The sequence below is a fragment of the Equus przewalskii genome, chromosome 3 (genome assembly GCF_037783145.1).
Source record: "Equus przewalskii isolate Varuska chromosome 3, EquPr2, whole genome shotgun sequence".
In the NCBI taxonomy this organism is placed as follows: domain Eukaryota; kingdom Metazoa; phylum Chordata; class Mammalia; order Perissodactyla; family Equidae; genus Equus; species Equus przewalskii.
Window position 1 is genome coordinate 37,450,411 of NC_091833.1, and position 22,729 is coordinate 37,473,139.

Here is a 22,729-nt window from a genome sequence, read left to right on the forward strand (position 1 = left end):
GCATTTTTGTCCTAGATTTTTATAGAGTTTCTATTTATTAATCTTCCTTCTGTTTTGCTTCAACCCTTTCTATGATTTGAAATTGTTTGCCAATTTTTTTGTTGTTAGAGTCTCTAGTAACATTATTTAACAATTTTTTAATTTGTAAATTCATTTATTTTACTAATATTTATTGAATACCTAAAATATGTGAAGTACTTGTGACAGTAGGAAATAGAAACTCTCAAATATTACAAGTGAGTGTATGACATAAATAGGCAATTAAAATATAGCATAATATGTTTTAAGAACACATAGGAAGGGCACCTAGCCAAAAAATCAGCATCAGAGGTTTTCAAGAGTAAGTGCCAACTAAATTAGGAGTGGTACAGATGAGTGATAGTGGTGATGAGGAGTAGGGAAGAGCATTTCAAGAGAAGGGAGCAGCATGTGCAAAAACCCTGAGGTGAGATATTGCATGGCTGGTGGGAGACCTGAAAGTCACTTAATAGGACTAGTTTATCACGTGAGAAGCGAGAGATGAGACTAGGAGGAAAACCAGGTCTAAAAGACCTTGCAAGTCATGTTAGGGACATAATGCTAAAGATAATGGGGAATATTTGAGGCTTTTATGAGTGAGTAAGTAGATCAGATAGTCCATTTGGAAAGCACACTGACTTCTCTTGGAGAACAGTTTGGCGAGGGGAAATTCACAAGGCAAGAAGATTGGTTAGAAGTTTGTAGCATTATCCAGGTAAGAGTTGGTGATGGCCTGCGCCCAGGAAAAAGGCAATGGGTTTGGAGAGGGTAGACTAATTTGAAAGCCATGGTAGAATCATTAGAACTTGATAATTTATTGCCAGATAAAATGGATAAAGGAGAAAGCTAAGAGAATGACATTGACTGTCTTAGTATGGGTTCCCCCTAAAAGCAAATCTGAGACAAGTACTGGGGTTCAGGAGGTTTATTTTAGAGGCAATCCCAGAAAGTAAGAGTGAGGGAATGGAGAGAGTGTCAGGAAAAGAGAAAAGCCAATTTATGTAAGGAGGAAAGCGAATCATGTGTGCACTGCTGAGCTGTTTATCCCTGGGAAAAATGGGCACAGTCTCCTGGGGGATCCTCTGAGGAACCATGCTGAAGGCTCCTCGGAAGCATCCCTCTGGAATACCGAGCCTGGGACTTTATTCTCGACTCTCATCTCTCTTTGGTTTGTGGTTGACTCCCCGATAACCTCTCTCCTATGGAGAGTTGTGGAACAAGTTCTTAGAACTTTGGAGAAAACCCCATGACAGAAAATCTGAGAGAAATACTTGAGGTGAAACTGGAGCCAGAGGCAGCAAGGGGATGTGGCACAGACGGCCGGGGGCTGCTCCAGGCACCACGCTTCTGGCTCCTGCAGAGTTCTGGCGGAGAGTAAAGAGGGTTTGAATTAAACTGAGGGATGAAGTAAGATTTCATAAATAGCATGCAAATGTATTTTTATAAATAGATAATTTTTATGTTGTTAGATTCAGTATCACTTTTGTCCTTGAAATTTCTTGAATCCATTTTTTTATGAAATCAACACATTGACAAGATGAATTTGGTGGAAATATGAAACAGTATGCATAAAACTATTGTTATTGTGTATAAGCGTGGTTGATTAAAATGCTATTGTTATATTATATCATTTCCAGAAAATAGCTTGAATCAAATACAGGGTGGTGTTGTATTGTGGAGGCCTGGGGAGGAAGTGTGACAATGGATCCCTGGCAGCTTCAGTTAGCAGAATTTCTCCATCCTTAATGTGCTGCCTTCTCTTGCTAGTGAGCTGCTGTTTACTACTGATAAACAAAGAGGGCAACGAGAAAATGGAAAGACAAGTTTATGGATACACGTGGTTGATTACCGTGAACTATCGCATCATAGACTAATGTGATCATAGCCCCATTCACATTTTAGATAATACATTTAACAGTGCTTCTTATTTGTTTTTTTACTGGGGTCATTGTGCTAAATTTCTGCTGTTCTTCAGAGCATTGAACTGAGCAGTAAATCTTCATTTATTGCATTTGTTTACATATCTCTAATTTCAGATTCCTCATTTGTAAAATGCCTTACTATCCAGGAAGAAGTTATTTTTTCTCACTTAATATAATTAAGATAATAATCTTAAATGTCAATGAAATTATAAGTTGGGGTTGGTGATGGGGGATTTTAGTGGAAATTAAACTGATTTGATAGTCAAAATTTTTATCACATTTACACTTTATCATTTACCCACTTAGATGTCACAAGAAGGTCCTTTGGTTCTTAAATCACTTAATTTCCAAATCTAAGATAAAAGTTAAAAACCTTTCCCTAATATGTAGGATGAATATGAAGATTAATATCTGCTAATAGCTTTGGACGGTATAACATCAAATAAAGACATAGCAGTCTACCTTGGGGTAAATATTTGTGATAAAGTATGCTTATAAAGCATAAAACCCCTCTTTATTAGTAACCTTTGAACTTTTGAAAAATTATAACAAAATCCTTGCAAAATTTGTAGCACCATAAACAAAGAGTGCTTAAATCTAGGTGGAGATTCTATGTACCACATGCAATTAATAATCTAAAGGCAAACACATTGCATCATTTGACAAAATTTCTTTAAGGACTTGCTGGATGCCAGGGCCTGGAGTGTGGGAGTGAAAAAATATATCAATTCTCTGTCATTTTGGAACTTAGATTCTAGTTCCAAAATAACAGACACTAACTAAATTAAGAAATAAACATCTGATATTATTTGCTTTGAAGAAAAACAAAGTGCAATCAGGTGCCTTGACGAAATGGTTTCTGAGACGTGGAGAGCGGTGAGGCCCTGACCAGGTGAGTGCCCCAGGGAATGGCGGGGGAGCCAGCGACCAGCGATGCCAGCGATTACAGGTAACTCTTAAAGATATTGTTATAAAAAGGAAGCAAAGGACTAGGGTGATAGCTTAAGACAGATTTAGGGTCAAAGAAAGTTTTAAGACATAATGTTTTCTGCTTGTGGGAATAATCTTGTACGCAGAGTGCCAATGATGCGTCAGTTTTGTAGGGCTGACGTCACAAAGGATCATAAACTGGCTGGTTTAGAACAACAGAAATTTATTGTCTCACAGAGTTCTGGAGGCTAGAAGTCTGAAGTCAAGTTGTTGGCAGGGCCATACTTGCTCTGAAACCAACGGGAAGCTTCCTTGCATCTTCCTAGTTTCTGGTGGTTTCCTGGCAGTGTTTGGCATTCCTTGGCTTGCAGCTGCAGAACTCCAGTCTCTGCCTTCGTTGTCCCAGGGCATTCCCCTGTGTGTCTCCACACGTCTATCTTCTTATAGGGACACCGGTCATATTGGACTGGGGCCCACCCTACTCCAGTATGACCTCACCTCAACTAATGGCATCTGCCACAACCTTATTTTCAAACAAGGTCACGTTGTGAGTTACTGAGGGTGAGGACTTCAACATAGCTTCTTTTGAGGGACACAATTCAACCCACAATGAATAGAGGGATAACTTGAGAGACATACAGGGTGAAAGGAACTCCTAAGAGATAATAGACAATGTGCCTTGCTGTGGGAAAGATCTAGTACAGAGGGAGAAACTGATGAGACAGTAGGAGAGAGAAGGCATCATTGTGGAAACAAAGATGTTGAGTAAGCAAGAGGCCGGGGGCCATGGTCCCAGTGGAGGCTGATCTTGGAGAAACGCTTGAGCAGTTCATTTGCTCTAAGAGGAGAGAAGGCGGAATTTAAGAATTCAGATAAGGGCAGACTGCACACTTATTGGTAGGAAGAGAAATTTCTCTTCTGAGTGTTTATATTTTCTCAGTGAAAAAGAAACAAATGTTTCTGATTTGAAATTTAGATCAGTGTCATAATCACAACTAGTATTGTTTCAGGAAATTGTGGTACGTGTGAAAATATGACACAGTGCTTGAGACGCACCCCCACCCCCCATGCCTTTATGCTGGATACTTTACACATATGATCTACTGTAATCCTCACAACATTTGACAAAGGAGTTTTCGAGCAAAAGAACCTCTTTTTCTACGTACCGTAAAGCTTGAGTTTACTATTAAATATGTTCACACAGCAGTCCACAGGTGAACTAACAGCACATCACCCAGTCAGCAGTGAAGATGCAAAGTAACCAGCACAAGGCAGAGAAGAATAGTTTAAAAAATTAAAAAAAAATTAGGATATAGATTAAAGGTCAATCAGTGAATATTTGTCAAAAAACAAATCATTTTATTAATATCACTCTTTATCAATAATCAGTTTTGTGTTATAAATGACAGGACCAAGAGGCCTAAAACAGAACAAAACAAAAAGCCTCTCTTTTGTCATTTAAAACTTTTAGGGAACTCCATATTATTTTTTTTGCTGTGCATTTTGGATAACAGCTGTTACAAGAATCCGGGCCAAGAAAAGAAATGCTACCCCTCCGTCCCCCAAAACCCCAACAAAAACGCATTTTCACAGCTGGAAAGAGCTGCCAGTAGAAATGCCGGCGGACAAGCCTCCAGGGTTGGTCAGAGCGGCTTCCTCGCTGCTCGAACGCTGGCGGCTTTGTACTTTAACCGGCTTCCTGGCCAGAAGCCCAGCCAGGGGGCATTGTCTTTTTGTGTTTTTGCTTCTCAAATGTAGATCAATTTGTTAGTAGGTGTGGTCTTTACCATCCTTATCAACATTTATATCAAAAGAAGCTTACAAATTTGAAATGTACACTGTTTATTGTTTTCAATGTAGCCATTTGTTTTAAATGAGTCAACATTTAAAAGCCAATTTACTTTTCTGTATTTAGCCTATCTTTGATTTAAATTCACTTCTAATATTTAAGAATATAAATTCTATGCAAAGTGTTCTTGTCTAGTTAAGGCAATGAATTAATTTTCCAAACGTTCATACACTAGAATTGAAATGTCAGATGATAATTTAAGCAAAGGTTCTATGAGGAAAATAACAGCTGTAAGAAAATGGTGGCATTTAACCAATTGCATGTTGACCTGGATGATATAGTGAGAATGCTGTTATCTTCACTGTAGGCTTCCTCCAGACCTGCCCCATACACAAAACTGTCCCAGAGTGATTATGTCTTCATACTGACTGTGGATCAGATAGAGTAATTACAGATATTTTTGTTGATGGCGTTGGAGCTACAGGCATAAACACTGAATTCTATAGCGTCAGCAGGGACATAGATGAGTAAACAATGAAAGTCACATGCATGTTCTCTAATTATCTTAAAACCCAGGCGTCTCTGAACCCAGTGTAGAAGCGGTTGTGATATGATCTGGTCTGTGGTGACTCCCAACCGCATCCTTTGGCTCTGTATCTCCAGGAGAGCCCAGACTTGGCTAAGACAGAGCATTACAAACTTCTCTCAAGATGAAAGAGCAGAAAGGACACTAAGGTTTATTAGCTTCAACTTTTTGTCTGAACTCTCTGGATGACAAATTTATTTTGGCTCCAAGTTGTTCCAAGATTTTTCTGAGTCTTCTTTAAAAATTCAAATCCTAGAATCTCAAAATGATGAAGAACAAAATAGCAATGACCTAAATGAAAGAATTTTGCATTATAAAGATTGAAAACTTGTACATAATATTGCTAAAAACTTGCTTTGTGTTAACTTTCAGTGGATTGAGCAGGAAGAAACAACTTGAAGTTACCTGATACCTAGTTTAGATTAAAGTTTTAGATTTTATTTATATTTTAGTATTTAGATATTAAGTAATATTTTAGATCAAAACTCTCTAAAGTCATTACTATCCCTATGCACTGTTGTAGATGAAAACTCTGTAAGGCGGTGGCTACCCAGAATTTACTGGACCGTTTCTTATTTCTTAATCATTTGAATTTTAAAATTTCAGTCTACATTCTCCCTCTACGCGTGGGAGGGTACAATCGAAGTTGGAAATTTTTATGGAGCATAAAAATTCTGGCCTTGGGGGATTTTTTTTTTCCCTGCTAAATATTGGGCTTGCTCACTCTGTTCTTGTTCTTAATATGAGTCTGTATTTAACCCTGTAGATAAGGAGAAAGCAGGGTTTCTTCCTCAAATCAAAGGAAATCCCGCAGGCAAGAAACCCGGAATGGGAAAGCTTCACCCCACTTCAACGTTGGCTTTTCAGTGAAAAGCGTGTTTATATCCTCATTCTACTTCAGTCTCCAACTTCTTATTTTGTTGTTGTTACTGTTTTAAAACTATTAGCAAAAATTTACTTGTGAAATCATTTTTCAGAAGATTCGGAAAATATAAAAAATCATACAGAAAAGAATTTTACATTCCCACCATCCAGACGTGGTCAGAGACTTGATGATTTTGTGTATTCAATGCTTTTCTCTATACAAATTTATTTGTTTTTACAAAAATGAATTCAAACTCATTAAAAAAATTGACTAAACCAGAAACATTTTTCCACGACAGTTAAAATGACGAAAACTGCACTTAAAGAGCAACGACAGTGGCAGATATGAGCTCAGATCTGCAATAAACCTCCAAGTTAGCTTGAAAATAATTTTGCCTCCCCCTCAAATTCACAAGTGATAAGTAATAAAAGATTGAAAAAGAATCCATCTGAACATATTTTCCTGGAATTAACTCCATTATAACAAGTTTTTCTTCCTTTAGATGAGAGAAACCTACATAATAGTTGTGGGACTTTGGAATAAAGCCACTATGCATTCCAGCTTGTATTAACCTTAAAAAGACTCAGGGTCCTTTTGTCTGAGGAAACATTTGGGCATCTTTTAACGTGAAATTTTTTCCCCATATCTAATTTAGTTCCCAAGCTGCAGTGGAAAATATACTTTTCACTTGTGAAAAAGAACAAGCGTGTTTTGGGTAACTTGAATGAAGACTAGGCTGTGGGGTTCCTGGAAAACACCTAAGGGCCATCAGTGGTCCACAGACTTCAAGAAATATACAGCCATCAGGTGAGGCTTTTCTGGAGACAGTGCCTGGAACATAACAATGCTGGACAAGTGTGAAGCCAGAATTTTCTCAGTGGCATCAGACTTCTGTCACAAATATGAGTTGAGCACTTCCCTACAGTGCTGAGGATCCTAGGGTATGTTATGTTTGGACAATTTCCTATGTATCCAAACCTTTATCTTTCTCCATAATGTCTATCCTGCTTTTACGTTATTTTCATGTAAATCCTCCTTTATTCCAAGTACATTTATCTTACATTAAGGCTTTCACATGGGGCCAGCCCATTGGCCCAACGATTAAGTTCGTGCACTCTGCTTCGGTGGCCCAGGGTTTTGCCGGTTCGAATCCTGGGCGCGGACATGGCACTGCCCATCAGGCCATGCTGAGGCGGCGTCCCACATGCCACAACTAGAAGGACCCTCAACTAAAAATACACAACTATGTACCAGGGGGCTTTTGGGATAAAAAGGAAAAATAAAATCTTTAAAAAAAAAACGACTTTCACATAAGAATGGACAATATTTAAATGTAAAGCCACAGGTGGCAAAGCTTGGGTTTTCATTCGTGTGTGCCAAGAATAATTTTCCTCCTTCTGAAACATACAGAACAAAGGCCTCAAAACAAGAAGTAGAACTAGAAAACAAAGTTTCTATGATAAAATGACAAATTCCATCCAAGTTAAAAAAAAAAAAAGAAAGCAGTGTTTTCTAAAGTGGGCTCTCTGGATGGCGCTCAGGCCCTACAGAGAAGTAATTTTCGGGTCTAGAAAGGATGAGCTGCCTCGCCTGTTTGATGTTGTTACGTGTGTCCCATGGACAAGCAGCGTCACAATGCTGTAAACCATGCTCAAAAATGACATCCCCACCTGGTTTGGCTAGTTTGACATTTTAGTTTTCCTTGGCTTTGCCGTTTATAAAATGCTTTAATTGGCATTACCTCAATGAACTCTCACAGCAACCCTGTGAGATCCTCCGAAGAGCTCAGGGACTCAGACGACAAAGACGACCCGACTGCTCACGTGGATTCAGTTAAAACGAGAACTTGTCTTTGGAGTCTTATTTCATTGTTCTCTCCTCAATACTGTGCTTGGGCTGGCTCATCTATGGTGCATTCCTTGGAGCATGTAGAGCTCTTTCAAACAGGGCTTCCTCACCAGGAGTCCTAGGCAAACGCCTCCTGGCAGCAAGGGCTGCTTCTGCAGCAAGACTGCGGTGCGGACGAGACAAAGACTCAACGTGAAGCTGGTTGGGAGGCCTTGGGCAGATGTGAGCTCCTACTAGTGCGCGCACCAAGGGGAGAACATTGCCCTGTTTGCGGTTTACTTCCAGTAGCCCCATTTACAATTCTTAAGTTAAAAATGCTTTGCAAACTAGATAAACCAGTGTAAACGATATGGGCTCGGTGAGTCGAGGAGTAAAAAGAAAAATTTCTTGGACTCTCAAGGTCTGGCAGTAGTGCTCTTTTACTCAGAGAATAGCATGGAGTAGCAGGGGGACAGGACCCATGGGCAGTAAGAGCTGCAATGGGTTGAGGGCAGGACTATGCTTCTTGGAGGATGATATAGGTCAGTATGTAGGGCAGGATGCCTTGGGCTTCTCTCCCTGGGGCAGGGGCAGCCTTGATCCTCGTCAATACCATTGGCCAAAAAAATTGTAAATAGTGCCTGGGTCAGTTATCACTTTTTAGTTCTCAGTCTTTTATATTTTAATGTAAATGGAGATACCATACTGGGATTAGAAGATTTGAAGGAAGGGAAGGCAAGGGAAGAGGGTGTGGGTCTGGCTACTAAGGAGCCGAGAACCTAGAAAAGACTTCTTGTCACAGTTTCATTCTGTGAATTTGCCTAAGGCAGGCTTTCTATTAAGTTCCATTCCATGAATTTGCCTAAGGTAGGCTTTGTATTAAGCTTTTACATTGAAAACAAAATTCTTAATTGTTCTCACATGTGATATTTCCGATCGGCTTGATTTCACTCAAGCTTTGGGACTCTGACCCCCAGAGAGTTGAGATACGGGAAGTACCCCTTCCAAGGAGAATTATGCACACCTATTGCTCAGTTTGCCCCATTCCGCATCAAAGACCTGGGGCTAATCAAGATTCAGAGAGTGAAAGCAGTTGGATGCCTTTCAGGGCTATTTTCGTAAATGTGTGCTATTTCTGTTAGCTCCCTGTGATAAGGAAGCCTGCCAACCGCACAGCATGGGATCCTTGTGTCTGCGGCTCAGGATTCTCCTCATGGGCCTGTGGAGACACACTGATCCTGACTCTCCGCGTCCCCATTTCAGAAGCCACCTAGACTGCCGGCACCATCTACATTTTGATAAGTTTTTATTCCTTTCCTTTATTATTCCTTTATAAAAGTAAGAGACACCTTTTGAAAAATTCAAACACCACAGAAGTGTAGAAAGAAAAAGGTACATTGCCCTCGTTTTTCTCTCCAGAGAAAGGGGTCATTCGTCCCTCTGAATTCCTTGTTCCCCAAACCTACTCCTTAGGAGGAAAACCTTGTAAACAGCTGGTGCATATTCTCCAAGATCTTTGTTAACTTAAGTGCAAATACACATACACACATTGCTGTTTATATTGTTTTACGACGTATTCTGCTCTTACGGTTTCATTTATTGATTCGACATCTTTCTATGACAGTTCATATAAATTTTCTGAAAATTCTAAAAATATCTTTAAAAAATATATGGAATGATAAAGCACAGAAACCATGGTGAGGTCATGCTGAGTGAGCCGAGCTGAATGGGGATGTGGGTGCATCAGAAAAGAACTAAAGAGGAAGGAGGAAGAAGAGGCAGGAAAAACACAGGCGAACACAATTTCCAGTTTCACTTCTCAATCAAATTAAAGTCACACTCATATTATTCTCAAACACTGACGAATGTTTGCTTTTGATGGTAAAATGGAAAGAGGCAGAGTCGGGCCTCTGTTCCAGTCCAAGTGTGTTGTGTTTCTGCACCATTTCACTTAACTCTCCTGAGTTTTCCTTTCCTTACTCCAAAATGCCCACATTGACTCTATAGGGTCTATGGTTCTTTCCATTTCTGATTAGTGATTTAATTTCCTGGAAAAAAACCCTCAAGAATTTTGTTCTGTATAAAGCAGTCTTTCCTCAGGGTGATCTTGGGTGTTCTCATCTATTTCCCAATGGCAGTTCTCAGGGCCGATGACACAGGTCACATCAACCTACCTGGTTAGCTTATGGTAACAACGACATTCTGTCTTATGGTTCATAGAGAGTTTTTACACATCTTATCTGATGCTCACAGTTATTCAGTGATGTAGATTGAGCAGGCATTATTGTAATCCCCATTTTGTAGATTAGGAATTAAATTCAGAAAGGACTTGCAGAAATCTGATTCCACCTGCATTGTCTGTCGCACTGATGGCTGGACAGTCATGTATAGTCTGCATAGAGTCATCATCCTGCTCTTATTTGAGAATTTTATGTGTGATGTTTATAATAATAAGGAATGAATATTATTTGATGCCTATAATATAGGAAAAAGGAGGTTTAAGTTCACCAATGGGATTCTTCCTGTGGACGGTCATAAAGAATGTTTTGAAGCATCACTAGATGACCTTTGACCCATTGGACCTTTGAGACTGTTCCAGGTCCTGTCAGGTCCTGCCTTTCTGCTCCAGACTCTCCAGTTCCAAAAGCCCTCTTGTAGTTTCCCTTGCTCCTTCAAGTGTCTCGGAGCTTTTTCTTTTGCATTTCTTGACCCTGGATGTGCTTCTTCTCCCTGCCTTTCTGTCAAACTTCTACTTGTCCTTCAAGTTCGAGGGCTCCCTGCCCTGTCAATGCTTTGCGCAGCATCTTCTGCAGACACAGGTGCTCCTATCTCTCTCCACTCAGCCTTTCAAATCTCCATTCCAGCAACCTCGTCACTTGTGGCTAACCTTAGCTACAGGCTTCTTACAGGTAAAATAAAGCGCATCTTTTCACTCTTGTGTTCCCAGACAGCACGGACTGTAATGCAGATGTTAAAAATAGGTATTGAATGAGTCAATTAATTTCAGTGAGTATTATCAAGTTGGGAGTTTGGCAAAATTCTGGTTTTAATTTCTATGTAATTTGTTGTAGGAACTTTCTCTTTTCCTTGTTAATACTCAATATTTTATTTTTTTTAAATTTTGAAGCAATTACAAACTTACAGAAAAGATGCAAGTACAGTTCAAAGACCTTTCGACCTGAATCATTTGCGTGTAGGTTTCCGTTCGGACGCTCCATTCTCTTGGAATACTTTACTATGTATTTCCTATATTCTTTGAGCGCTTCCTTGCTTTCAGGCATACGAGATTCCAGGTTCCTTTTGTTCTTTGCCTGCCCGGTCCTGGAATCAACCCTTTTTCTAAGGAGCCCAGGTTCCTGTTAGTGGAGAATTGTTTTCAGGAGCCAAGCTCAGGGCCCTAGGTGTGCTCCTGGCTGTTCCCAGGCCCTCCCAGCGGACAGAGCCAGGGATTATTTACAACTACGTCAATTTTTATCTGCTTATATCCTGAAAACTGCAAATTGACATTGATCTCTCCAATTCCAACGCAACCCCATGGGTCACTCTGGTTTTCTCCCTCTCCATGATTGCAACTCTCTTCCCTGACCATGAGAAAACTGGCTATGATTATCTAATATATTCACTTATTTAATGAATCTCCTTATGTATAACTAATCTTCTATTTCTGCTTCCATCACTTTTCCTGCTGATTTTCTGCTTCTCCTCCTTAGGTTTTGACACCCTATAATTCTGCACCCAAATTTCAATATGGGGGGTTTCCACATACATTCAAGCAATTCTCAGACACCAACTGAGTGTCCTACAATTCAACCCAAACCTGACACTTTCTACCTGGAGATAGCATCAGATCCCACGGGTACAGGGCTCAGTCCTATAAGACTGCACCCTACCCCTAAAAGCCAGTCACAAAGTCCAGGTTGTCAATGACTCACAGAACTCAAGAGAAACATTTTACTTGCTAGATCCCCAGTTTATTATAAAAGGATATAACTCGGGAACAGCCAGATGGAAGAGAGGCATAGGGCAAGGTGTGGGGAAAGGGCATGGAGCTTCCATACCCTTTCTGAGCAACCGACTTTCCATGAATCTCCAGGTATTCACCAACCCCACAGCCCTTTGAACCCTGTCCTTTCCAGTTTTTATGGAGGTTTCATTACATAGGTATGATTGATTAAATCATTGCCCATTGATGATTGATTCAACCTCCAGGCCCTCTCCCTTCCCCAGAGGTGAAGGCGTTAGACTGAAGGGTCCAACCCACTAATCACACGGTTGGTTTTACTGGGAACCAGCTCCCACGGTAAGTCTTGACCAAAGGTCACCTCAGTTGCATAACAGGAGATATCTTTAACACTCTCAACACTTAGGAAATTCCAAGGGTTTTAGGAGCTTTGTGCCAGAAACAAGGATGAAGGCCAAATACATATTCCTTATTATAACTCATGCTATCGCACACCGCCTGTCAGGCAGCCCGCCTCACTGCTTAGACACTGGTACCACCTGCTGCTGCTCGGCGGGGTCTCCCTCCTCACCCTTGTCCATCTCTGACATTCTGTGCCGGGCCTCTATCAAGCATGGACGACTTCCTCACCTACCCAGACTCTGATGCTCCACACTTGGCTGCCTCTCTTTCTCTCCCCACAGACCCATGGGTGCCCTCCAATCTTTGCCCTGGCTCTGACACCCCACCCCAGGCCATTGTTCCCTCTCCAGCCTGGGCTCTGACAAACCGTGCTGGGAAGGATGCTCGCCTCATGATACTCAGGTGCTGACATTCTGTGTTGGGGTGCATGCACACACTCTTACGGCATTAGGGATATGCCTTCTGACTTTCCACGTTCCCTCCTCCAGTCTGGACACCTTTGTCACCCTGCCTGCACACTAAGTGTCCCTCCTACTTGGATACCCTCTTCTCTTGCTCAGGCTCCAATATCCCTCTTAGGGGTCTGTGACTGCCCTCCATACGGAAACTGCTTATCACACCATGTTCCACCTAATGGCTCTAGGACTGGAAGGCAGAGGAAGACAAGGAGAGGGGAAGAAGGGATAGAAACACCTGTCTCTTAGATTTGCTCATTAGTCCTTCCACAGGGAAATGAGTGATGAGAAAGTTTAAAAGAGGCCAACTTCTTCCTTATTTACAACAGTAACAAAAGATTTGGACTGAGAAAAATGTGAAGTTATTAGAAAAAGTAAGATTTGATGTTAAATGTTCTTTCCATTGGAGAAGTGAACTTTTACTTCTCTTCCAGGTGTTTCATGTTTTATTCTGAGAGAGAACTTCTACACTGAATATTTAGAAATAAACAGGCTGCAACGCACACTTGTTCTTCTATCCCAATTTCCTTGTTTCAGAGATGAGGGAAGTGACTCCTGGTCAGGTCAAATGACTTTTCCGGGTTTCCCGGGTGACAGAGTCAGAAAGAGCAAGGACATCTTTCAACATCCTGGCCAGTGCTCTTGGCATGTTCCCTTCATTATTATACTTTAAAATTATTGGACTTTTAAGGCAAATTTCCAAGAAAAATAAGGTATGTGCATAGATATGAATGACCAATAAATAAAATTTAACTTAAAAAAATCCACAATATAAAATTTGTATTATTCAGAATTCATTTACATTTGTGGAAAAATCCAACATCTTATTGGTTTTGCAGTTCAAGCCGGGAACGAACAACCTGTTGGGTGCAGATGAACCATCTACAGTGTTCATTAATTTCCAAGAATCACCTTGAATCACTGAGGTCAAAAGGAAAAGCAGGTAACAAATTTCACTTAAGAATCCAGGGGCCAGCCCGGTGGCGCAGCAGTTAAGTTCGCAAGTTCTGCTTCTTGGCAGCCTGGGGTTCTCCAGGAAGATGGGCATGGATGTTAGCTCAGGGCCAGTCTTCCTCAGCAAAAAGAGGAAGATTGGCAGTAGTTAGCTCAGGGCTAATCTTCCTCAAGAAAAAAAAAAAAGAATCCAATAAAAATCCTGAAGAGTCCCATTAGCTGTGTGATTTAAGAGCTTAACTGTGATATGAACTTACTTCTGACTCTTGGGTGAAATATTTGCCCTCTTTGCACCAGTGTAACTCTGTAAATTAATATTAACCAATATACTGATTTTATAACTGGAAGGGACACACCGTCAAGATCATTTTGTTGATCTCCTTCCAAGGCAGGAATCCTTCCACCAGATACCCGCACATCTGACTCACTTTCAGTCACGGGGAAATCACCACCTCACACAGCAGTTGTCCTTTATATTCTGCAGAAGCCTTCCTCTTGGTACCTTTGTCCTGTTACTGCAGGCTTCTGCCCTCCGGAGTTAGACAGAACACGGTTAAACCAGCTCCATATGACAGCCCATCAGTTATGTCTGCCTAGATCCTCATATTTCTGGGATTTTCTCTCCCTGTCTCTTCCAGGTTATATCTAAGTTCCTCACGGGAGATGAGATTCTTTCCCCTTCCCCATCTACTTGCCCCTGTGTGGACATAGTGACTCTTTTAAAATGTGCTGTTCTAGGAGGCCGTAGACTCTCCCCGTGAAAGGAAAGAACACCACTTGGAATTCTTCTTATTGTCCTTGGCCACATAACAGCGAATCAGGGTTTCACTTTATTTCTGGACAATTATATCCAGACACAACCTTTGCCCCCAAACACCGCATTCACTTTGCACAACTTGTTGACCTCACACCTAAGCCAGCCTTTCTTGAACCCTCATCTGAACAAACATCCATTCTGATCTGCGGATATCCCGTGCGGCGTCAGGAAGGGCCTGCTTGGGCAGTGCTGGCTTAGCTAGTCCACCACCACGCTACAGAGTTCGTTTCCTTTTTCTCCTCCGAGTTTAAGAAGTAAGACAAAAAAGCAATTCCTGCTAATCTCTTAGACAATGCCAGGGGCTCCAGACTCTATTCCAGGAAGCTGGTTTTATCAAGGTAACAAAGAGACCACCGAGACCAGAAAGCAGGCTAGGAGCACCGACACGGAGGTGGCGTTCAGGTAACCCCCGGGATGAGGGCGGGGAGCCGGCTTGGCTGAGGCTGCGCTCGCGCCACCCGGGCGAAGGGGAGCGGCCCGCGGCTCTGCGCCCCGGCGTGGACGCGCCCGGGAGTTCAGGCTAGGGGAGTGTGTCACCACGTGCCGCAGAGGCGGGGACAGGGCCCTCCTCCCCTTATCTGTAAAGGGCGCAGGGCCGGATCTCGGAGTTTCACAGCGGACTTGCCAGAGGTAGTGTTGAGACAGACAGGGACTCTCGTGGACACACAGAGACGCAGGGAGGCAGAACCTGGCAAACAGGCGAGCGGAGAGGTCAGCAGGCTAGCGAGTCCTTCCCACTAGTTGCCAAGCCCAGAGAAGAGACTTGGGAGAGGGAGGGTCCCTTTAGACTCCCAAACCCCACGACTCCGAAGGGGCCACTCCTGAAGCTCCTTGAGGACTGCAGGTCTCAGCCCTTCTAAGTTTGCTCGGAGGGAATTACGCAGAAAGACAGGAAGAGGAGGTGGGCTTCTACAGAGAGCGTGGGTTGAGTTCTCCCTAAAAGGTGGCGTGGTTTGGGGCTTTATATCCGGGAGGATCGTGTGTCACCACACTGTTCGCAAATCCTGGGGCGTTTGCAAACCGGCTCCGGGGCAGTTGGCCCCATGCCCGGCCGGGCGTTCGAGGGCTCTGGCCAGGCAGTGCTCCCGGGGCCGGCCGGCTGGTGGCCCGGTGGCCTTTATCTCTGTCCCCATTTGTCCTCTATCTCAGGCTCTCCAGGAGGCCCGGGGGCGCGCGCTGCCTAGATCTGCCCACCCCAGGGTGCACCGCCACTTCAATGCTCCGCAGGTCACGGGCTGCTTCTCCTTCGAAGGCGGTGGAGGACCAGGGGCGCCCCGCGCCGCGCTGACTCGGACCCTCGCCGACGCCTGACCCGCGCGCCCTTGGGCGCCGACGCCGGCGCGCCCGGCGCGTCCCTGTGCGCTCCAGCCGGGCTCGGGCCCTCGAGGGGCGGCTCCCGCCAGGATGACCCCGGGCCGGGCGCTGGCCGGGCTCCTGCTGCTGGCGGCCGCCGGCCTCGGAGGGGCGGCGGCGGGCCCCGGGCTGGCCTTCAGCGAGGATGTGCTGAGCGTGTTCGGCGCGAATCGGAGCCTGTCGGCGGCGCAGCTCGGGCGCCTGCTGGAGCAGCTGGGCGCCGCGCCCGCGGAGGGCGCCCCCGAGCCCGGGCGGCTGCACTTCAACCAGGTAGGCGGCCGGCCGGCCCGGCCCCCGGGCGCCGTGCGCGCGCGCGCGGTCTTCGGGAAGGGCTCAGGGGAAAGGGTCTCCTTGCGTTTTCCCAGGACGAGGCCGTAACTGGCGGCGCTTGCTTTTCACCAGACTGGGCTTCTTAGCCGGGGTTAAAGGCCGGCAGTGAGGGGACCAGAGGTGACAGTTTTATGCCTGATGAGCTGAGAGGCCAGAGGCTTGGGTTATAGGATTTTACAGAAAAGTTTATGAAGTAGGTGAGGGTGAGAAGCATCTTAAGAGATGCTTTTTAGCTAGGAATGGCGCGCTGAAATCTTCCCGGCAAGGAGAGCGGCTCCCTTCCCCCCGCCCGGAGCAGGTGCTCCGTGGGTGACACCTGCCAGCGAGGGCCGGTGCAGTTCTGTCTTCCTGTGCGTAACAGCACGCGTCCAGAGCTGAGAGGCCTACTGTACGACGTGGGGGAGCCCAGGAGCCCGGGAAACCAAGGCACACACCCAGTTGGTGGGCAAACTGGGTTTAAAGTCTTAGTTTTTAGTTATCTGTCAGGTCAAGTGTTTGATTCTGATAGTCATTCAAAATTAAAAATATATGTCTTAGTAGGAATACACAGTATTATTTAGGCATTTGGTAATTCCTAGGATTTAAGGCCAGCTGTGAATTACCTAGGAGCAACTAAGATCATACGTGTTAATTAATTTCAAAAAGTAGATGATAGAGTCCCAGTTCTTTCCATAATAAATATTCTGTGACATACTGTCTCAGAATCGTGAGGTCCACTGTGTGCTCTCAGCGCCCTCCTCCGAACCCCTCCCGCTTGTGAAACTCAGGTGAGTCAGCGCCCGAGTGTGTCCCTCCTGCTCTTGCTCCAGTGACGCTGATGATGAATAGCAGTGTGCAGTATTTTCCACCTTGTTCCTCACTTCTGGGCGATCTTAGTTTGTGTTACAAAATGGTTTTGTGGTCCAGGATGTTTGGGAGATGCTGCACGGTATATTCCGCCCTTGGGAATCAGCATTTCTCAGCGTCTGACCGGAGACTGCAGTCAGGCAAACTCATCAGATAAATTCCTTGATAATAACATTATACGTAGGTTGGCATTCTTTTTGTTAGAAATATCTTACCTCATTTAAAACATACAATACTCAAGAAGAAGTAGAGGGCCGGCCCGGTTGCTCAGCGGTTAAGTTTGGACGTTCTGCTTCAGCGGCCCAGGGTTCGCCGGTTAGGATCCCGGGTGCCAACATGGCACCGTTTGGCAAGCTATGCCGTGGAAGGCGTCCCACATGTAAAGTAGAGGAAGATGGGCACAGGTGTTGTTAGCTCAGGGCAAGGCTTCCTCAGCATAAAGAGGAGGATTGGCAGCAGCTGTTAGCTCAGGGCTAATCTTCCTCAAAAAAAAAAAAAAAAGAAGAAGAAGAAGTAGAACTTTCTGATGCTGTGGGGTATCAGAGGGTGACCCGCCTTTGATCTCGAAGGGCTTTGTGGTCCGCCTGTGCATCTTCTTTAGTAAACTATCTATAGCTCCCGTCCTGGCATGGTGTTATATATATGGTTTAATGTCTGAGAAATGGTATTCAGTTGGAAAAACTGAAATTCCCATATATTATATCGATGTTTTAGAAAATAAAACAAAGCAAACAACTGTCTATTTTCCGTTGAGTTGCAGTCTTTTCTCTTCCAATAGGGAAACTGTTGAGCTGACCGCCGTGTCTCCGGGCAGGAGAAGGGCGGTCATCTGATGGGAAAGAAGTGTGGCGGCTGGACTTGAGGCTGCGTATCTGCTGCCCACACATTGTTTTGACACCTTATCTCCTGGTCTTGCAGCATGTGGAGGTGTTGATGAGTTATAAAACCCCTGACCCCTGAGCTACCCTAGGCAGAGACACTGCAAAATATGCCTAAATTATTTAGGAAAATTGATTCAGTTTATTAGCTATATGATTCCCAGTTTATGAGTAAGTAGGATGCCTCAGTGAGTAAATTATACGTATGTTGACACCTTGTTTCTCATTTTCATATTTGCATATTTAACTACCCTCATTATAGCCTTTGTGGGCAACAAAAACAGACAGCAAGAAGCCCATGATTACTTTGGAAACAAAAGGAAGCCAAGGAAAATTTATCACTTAATCAGGGCTAACAAACATCTATTTGATGTTCTAGAAAGTCCTAATGAAAACAACAGTCATCAGTTAAATGATAACAAATGAAATGCCATTCCAGAAGAACCCATTAATTTGCCTTCATTCATATCTGCTCCAGCAGGAAACCATCCAATTTGGAGCAAAATTTAGGGCCATTAATGTCTGTATACGCTGAAGAAGACAATTTCGGTTTCCTCGCTTGCAACAAAGTAAAACAAATAATGTATGGGCCTACTGTGAGAAGCTTGGTTTTCCGACTTTCAAAAAGGCTAAGAAAGTAGAATTTATTTCCGCGGGCCAGGAATTCATTGAATCTTCTGTGAGTTACTCACAAATGATGTTGTTCCTTTGGATGAGGGCTGTCATATTTCTTAGGCCAGCTTTTCTCACATAAGACTGCTGTCCTCTGGAGGCCTGTTAGACAATTCTGGAAGGTTTTCTAATATTTTTTTGGTATCTCTAAGTACTATTAGATTTACCTGTTGCTTTGGGAGACCAAAGTGACCTGCATTCCAACTGGAGACAACAGAACAATCGAGTGCACTGTTTTGCTTCTTAGTGTTTCTGAGGGTGCACGGAGCAGGTGGAAGAGGCCCCCCACGCAGCGGGAGTGGGGAGCCCTTTTCCATGAGTGGGTCCCGGGCCCCATGGCTGGTGGAAGTCTGATGTGTCTTGGGGAGTTCCCAGAACACACAGGGAAGCCCAGCTGAATGAATTCCTGGGCGGTTAATTTACGGGGCTTCAGAATGGCCTCAGTGCTACCTTCTGTTTGTTCAGATGTTCCCTGCTCACTCTCCAGATGTTCTTTTATCTTCATTTCCTCTTCCAGACACCTCGCCTCCAAGTTCTTATGTGTAGACATTGGTTAAAGAGCTTGACGAAAAGGCAGGCCCTCATTCTCCCGATTATCACCCCAAGCTGCAGGAAATGCCCCCGCTCATCCCGGCTGACCCCGAGATGCCACGCTGCCTCTCCAGACCCAGCACTCACTAAACTAAACTATTCACTCTTCAGTGAATTCACCTTAGACTTTTGCTCAACCACTTAGCTCATAATCTTCCTTGCATCCTTCCTGTTTCCAACTGGAATATCCTTCTTTTCTTTGAATTGCCTTATCAAAACCCTACATTTTTAAAAGCCCAGTTAAACTCCACCATAAAACCTTTTTGGGGCATTATAGGCAGCACTGATTAGCTGATTTTCCTCTTTTTTGAATTCCTGAACTATTTTTTACTATGCTAATGACACTTAACTATTCATGTGTTCAACAAATATTTGAATGACTACTATCTAATTAGAGTGATCGTTTTAAAGTACAAATCTGATCATATTCATTTTATTAAAACAATTAAATGCCTTCAGAAGAAACTTCAAACACTTTGATGTGGCTTAAGCCCTTTTATGATCTAGTACCTGTATACTTCTCAAGTCTTATGCTTTGCCACCACTCCAGTCTTAATGGACTGCCTGCCGTTCCTGGTTCTCCATATACACCTGCTTAGGCTTCAGATATCAGTTTAGACATTACTTCTTCTGAGGAGACTTTCTTGATCTGCTCAAGGGTGTAATAGGAGCCCCTTCTATGTGATCCTATATTAATTGGTGCCTGTGCAATTGTGACATATTACAACTTGTTACAATTATAACATGTAAATAATTTTATATGTATTATAATTTTCTGTTTATATGACTGCAAACCCGCCCCCACCCTGTTGCAACACGTGTACACATACATGATTTTAAACAAATTGAAGGGAATGGCCTGACACAGCTCTCGAGGGGCTAGTGTAGTGCCTGGTATATAACATGTACTTATTCTATATTTTTTGAATGAATTAGTGAAGATTTTTTAATATGAGTAAGATAGTTTGGGCCCTCACATGACTTTATAGTTTATAGGGGGTGGTATGACATATGCACATGAAACTATAATCATGATAGAATGCTATGTCTAATTAAAGAATTACGAACAAAAGTGGAATGGAATCAGACTTGTGTTTTCAGAAAATTCATCTGTTTCCTAGTGTGGGATATGTTGGAGTGAATCAGGGTGGGGGCTAAGGAGGACACTGCCGTGGTTCGCATGAGATGTGGTGATTCTTGAGCCTGGAGACCATCAGGAGGCCGCATAAAGGCTCTGTCTTCCTCTGGAAGTGCAGACATGGCTGAAGAGTAGATGAAAAAGGTCCAAAGATCAATATTTTCTACTTCAGTCTTTAGCCGGTAGTGGTCATTTAGCTATTGTTAAATCTTTTCCTTCAGTGGCTTCTGGCCAGTGATGCCAGAGGGAGAGGCAGCGAGCTAACTCTTGGCTTATTTCGGTGGATGGCCAGGCTAGCAAACAGGAGGGTGTGTGTGTGTGTGTGTGTGTGTAGTCATGACATGCATGCTCTATGCTCAGCTTGTTGTTATCTAGTGCACTTTCTCCTCGCGCGGGGTAATGGTGGATTAGACAGGGAGTTCTGAGAAGCCCTGACCAGGGAGGGAGGACAGACAGAGCATCTGCTTTTTTTTTTTTTTTGGCCTTTGGGTTCTGAGAAATGGTGGGGGTAAGTCTTCTAGGAATACCTTCAGTGTGCTTATTCAGGTGAGAAACTGGAAGGGCAGGACAGAAGGGCGGGACAGAACGGCGAGGTTGCACTCAGCTCTCTGGTCACTTTCCTTCACGACAATGGACCTATTCTCATCTATTATGTCACTCTCATTTAAGTTGACCGTGTACAATGTGATCCTTGTTTGCAGGAGGTTTTGGAAAAATGAGGGACACTCATAATTTATTTAACTATGATGTCAAAAGCTGGGTTTGCCTCCATGCCAGGTATGACTGGGATCTACATGGGAAAAATACCCTTCATTTTTTCCATATCCAGCTCCCAAACTTGCATCTTCACCCACTAACCTAGGAATCACACAGACCCTTTTGTATATTACATAAATAGTTATATGTAGGATTTATTTTTGGTCTCTTACTATGTGACCTAACTCTTTTAACTGATTTATTTGTATTATCACATTTCATACAACAATCCTATTTATTATCTTCATTTTATACAGGAGAAAAACGTGGTACAGAGAGGTTAAGTAACAACCTGTGTCGCGCAATAAGTGGTAGGACCTCAAGCAACCCTAAACACCGTGCATGGTGTTAGCACTTTCAGTTCTGTTCTCACTCTTACTCTAGAAGGATTCTAGAAGGACCCTGCTGCTTCTCGCTCTCTCCGCCCTTTCAGAGCGAGAGCCCGGCTCCGACCTGCGTCCTGCCCGGAGCGTCGGCGGCCCGCGGTGTGCGCAGGCGCGCAGAGACGGAGGGCCCGGCCCCGCTCAGCTTCCTGCCTTCGTTGGGAGAGATCTTTATTCCCCTCTAGGGCTGTTTAAAGTCGAGTAGCTGGGTGGGAGATCTGCAGTTTTTCTATTTTCCAGGGTTCACGCTGTATTCCTGTTTCCTGACTAAACGTATCTGGGGAGATGTTGAGGGGCGGCGACTTCGTTTCCCCCTCATAGAAACCCATTGATTTTCAACTATGACTGTAGGTTAAGGGTTTTTTTTTTTCTTTAAATTTAATGTACATCTGAATGCTGTCTATCAGTTTCTTTGGGTGGTAGTGGAGGTCGGGAGAGAATCAAAGGAATATAAATAGGACTGGAAATTCAGGCCTGAAGTTGAGAAGGTTTGACATTCCTCGGGGAAAAGAAAAGCAGCCCCTTAGTGAAGGCAGCTTAATGTGCTTGGTAATCAGAGTTTGCGAGACAGTACTTGTGTTCAGAGTGGTGGTTCCTCAAGGGACTGTACATGTTACTAAGTACAAACAGTTAATATTAGGATCATTTACAATGCAAGTTATTAAAAAAATGTTAGTAAACTCTAGACGACCTAAGAAACTGAGAGATTTTTCCCATCTCCAACTCCAGATAACAATAGGTTCCTGTTTGTAATTGAAACTGATTAATTTATTCTCAAACTATTCCCAGTTGTCTGTTTCAGTAGCCAAATGGGTTCACCAAGGCTTGAGATTTGCGTTATAAAGAAATGAAACTGTCACTGAATTACCTTCCTGGTGATGGGATGTGGGCGCGTAGGAAATCTGCAGACCGGAGCCTGGTTTCACTGGGTTTCTGTCTCCTCCCAAAGATCCTCTGTTGTTTTTCTTGGCCTGAAGTTTAAGGAGAATAAAAACAAAAATCTGTGAGTTTAGATCAAAGATGTTAACCTGAAAAGTAGTAGTGTGCCTTCAAGGTCCAAATGTTTAGTACTTTGACTTTTTATAACTAACTGAATAGTTAGAGAAAAGAACCAGGTGAGCATATATAAGATCTTTAAGGCTTTAGTTTTATTTTTGTCCAAAATTTACATCACTACTGAAATGTAAATGGTTAGGAGTCCATACTATACTTCCGGAAATTGATGTAACTGTGGTTTTAAGATTTACTCGAGGGCC

General features: G+C 43.4%; 1 protein-coding gene and 2 long non-coding RNA genes across 7 annotated transcripts in view; all 3 read left to right on the plus strand.

The window, feature by feature from the left end:
- LOC139082511 (uncharacterized) overlaps nt 1-14,481 on the plus strand; it is a 33,623-nt gene extending 19,142 nt beyond the window's left edge. The window contains exons 6-8 of the long non-coding RNA XR_011538597.1: nt 13,293-13,468; nt 13,595-13,698; nt 14,348-14,481. This is a non-coding gene — a long non-coding RNA (uncharacterized lncRNA). The remainder of the gene's footprint in view (nt 1-13,292; nt 13,469-13,594; nt 13,699-14,347) is intronic.
- LOC139082512 (uncharacterized) lies at nt 616-6,900 on the plus strand. The gene is made up of 3 exons (XR_011538598.1): nt 616-733; nt 2,761-2,832; nt 6,766-6,900. It is a non-coding gene; the product is annotated as an uncharacterized lncRNA (long non-coding RNA).
- A 411-nt stretch (nt 14,482-14,892) lies between the features above and the next one.
- Nucleotides 14,893-22,729, plus strand: part of SLC39A8 (solute carrier family 39 member 8) — a 70,435-nt gene continuing 62,598 nt past the window's right edge. For 2 of the 5 annotated variants that reach the window (XM_070614148.1, XM_070614149.1), the window contains exons 1-2: nt 15,105-15,237; nt 15,676-16,149. In XM_070614148.1, coding sequence (XP_070470249.1) covers nt 15,931-16,149 — 219 coding nt within the window. In that variant the 5' untranslated portion in view covers nt 15,105-15,237; nt 15,676-15,930. Of the gene's footprint in view, nt 14,929-15,104; nt 15,371-15,600; nt 16,150-22,729 lie in introns of those variants that run through there. The other 3 variants (XM_070614151.1, XM_070614150.1, XM_008528952.2) reach the window with 3 other exon arrangements.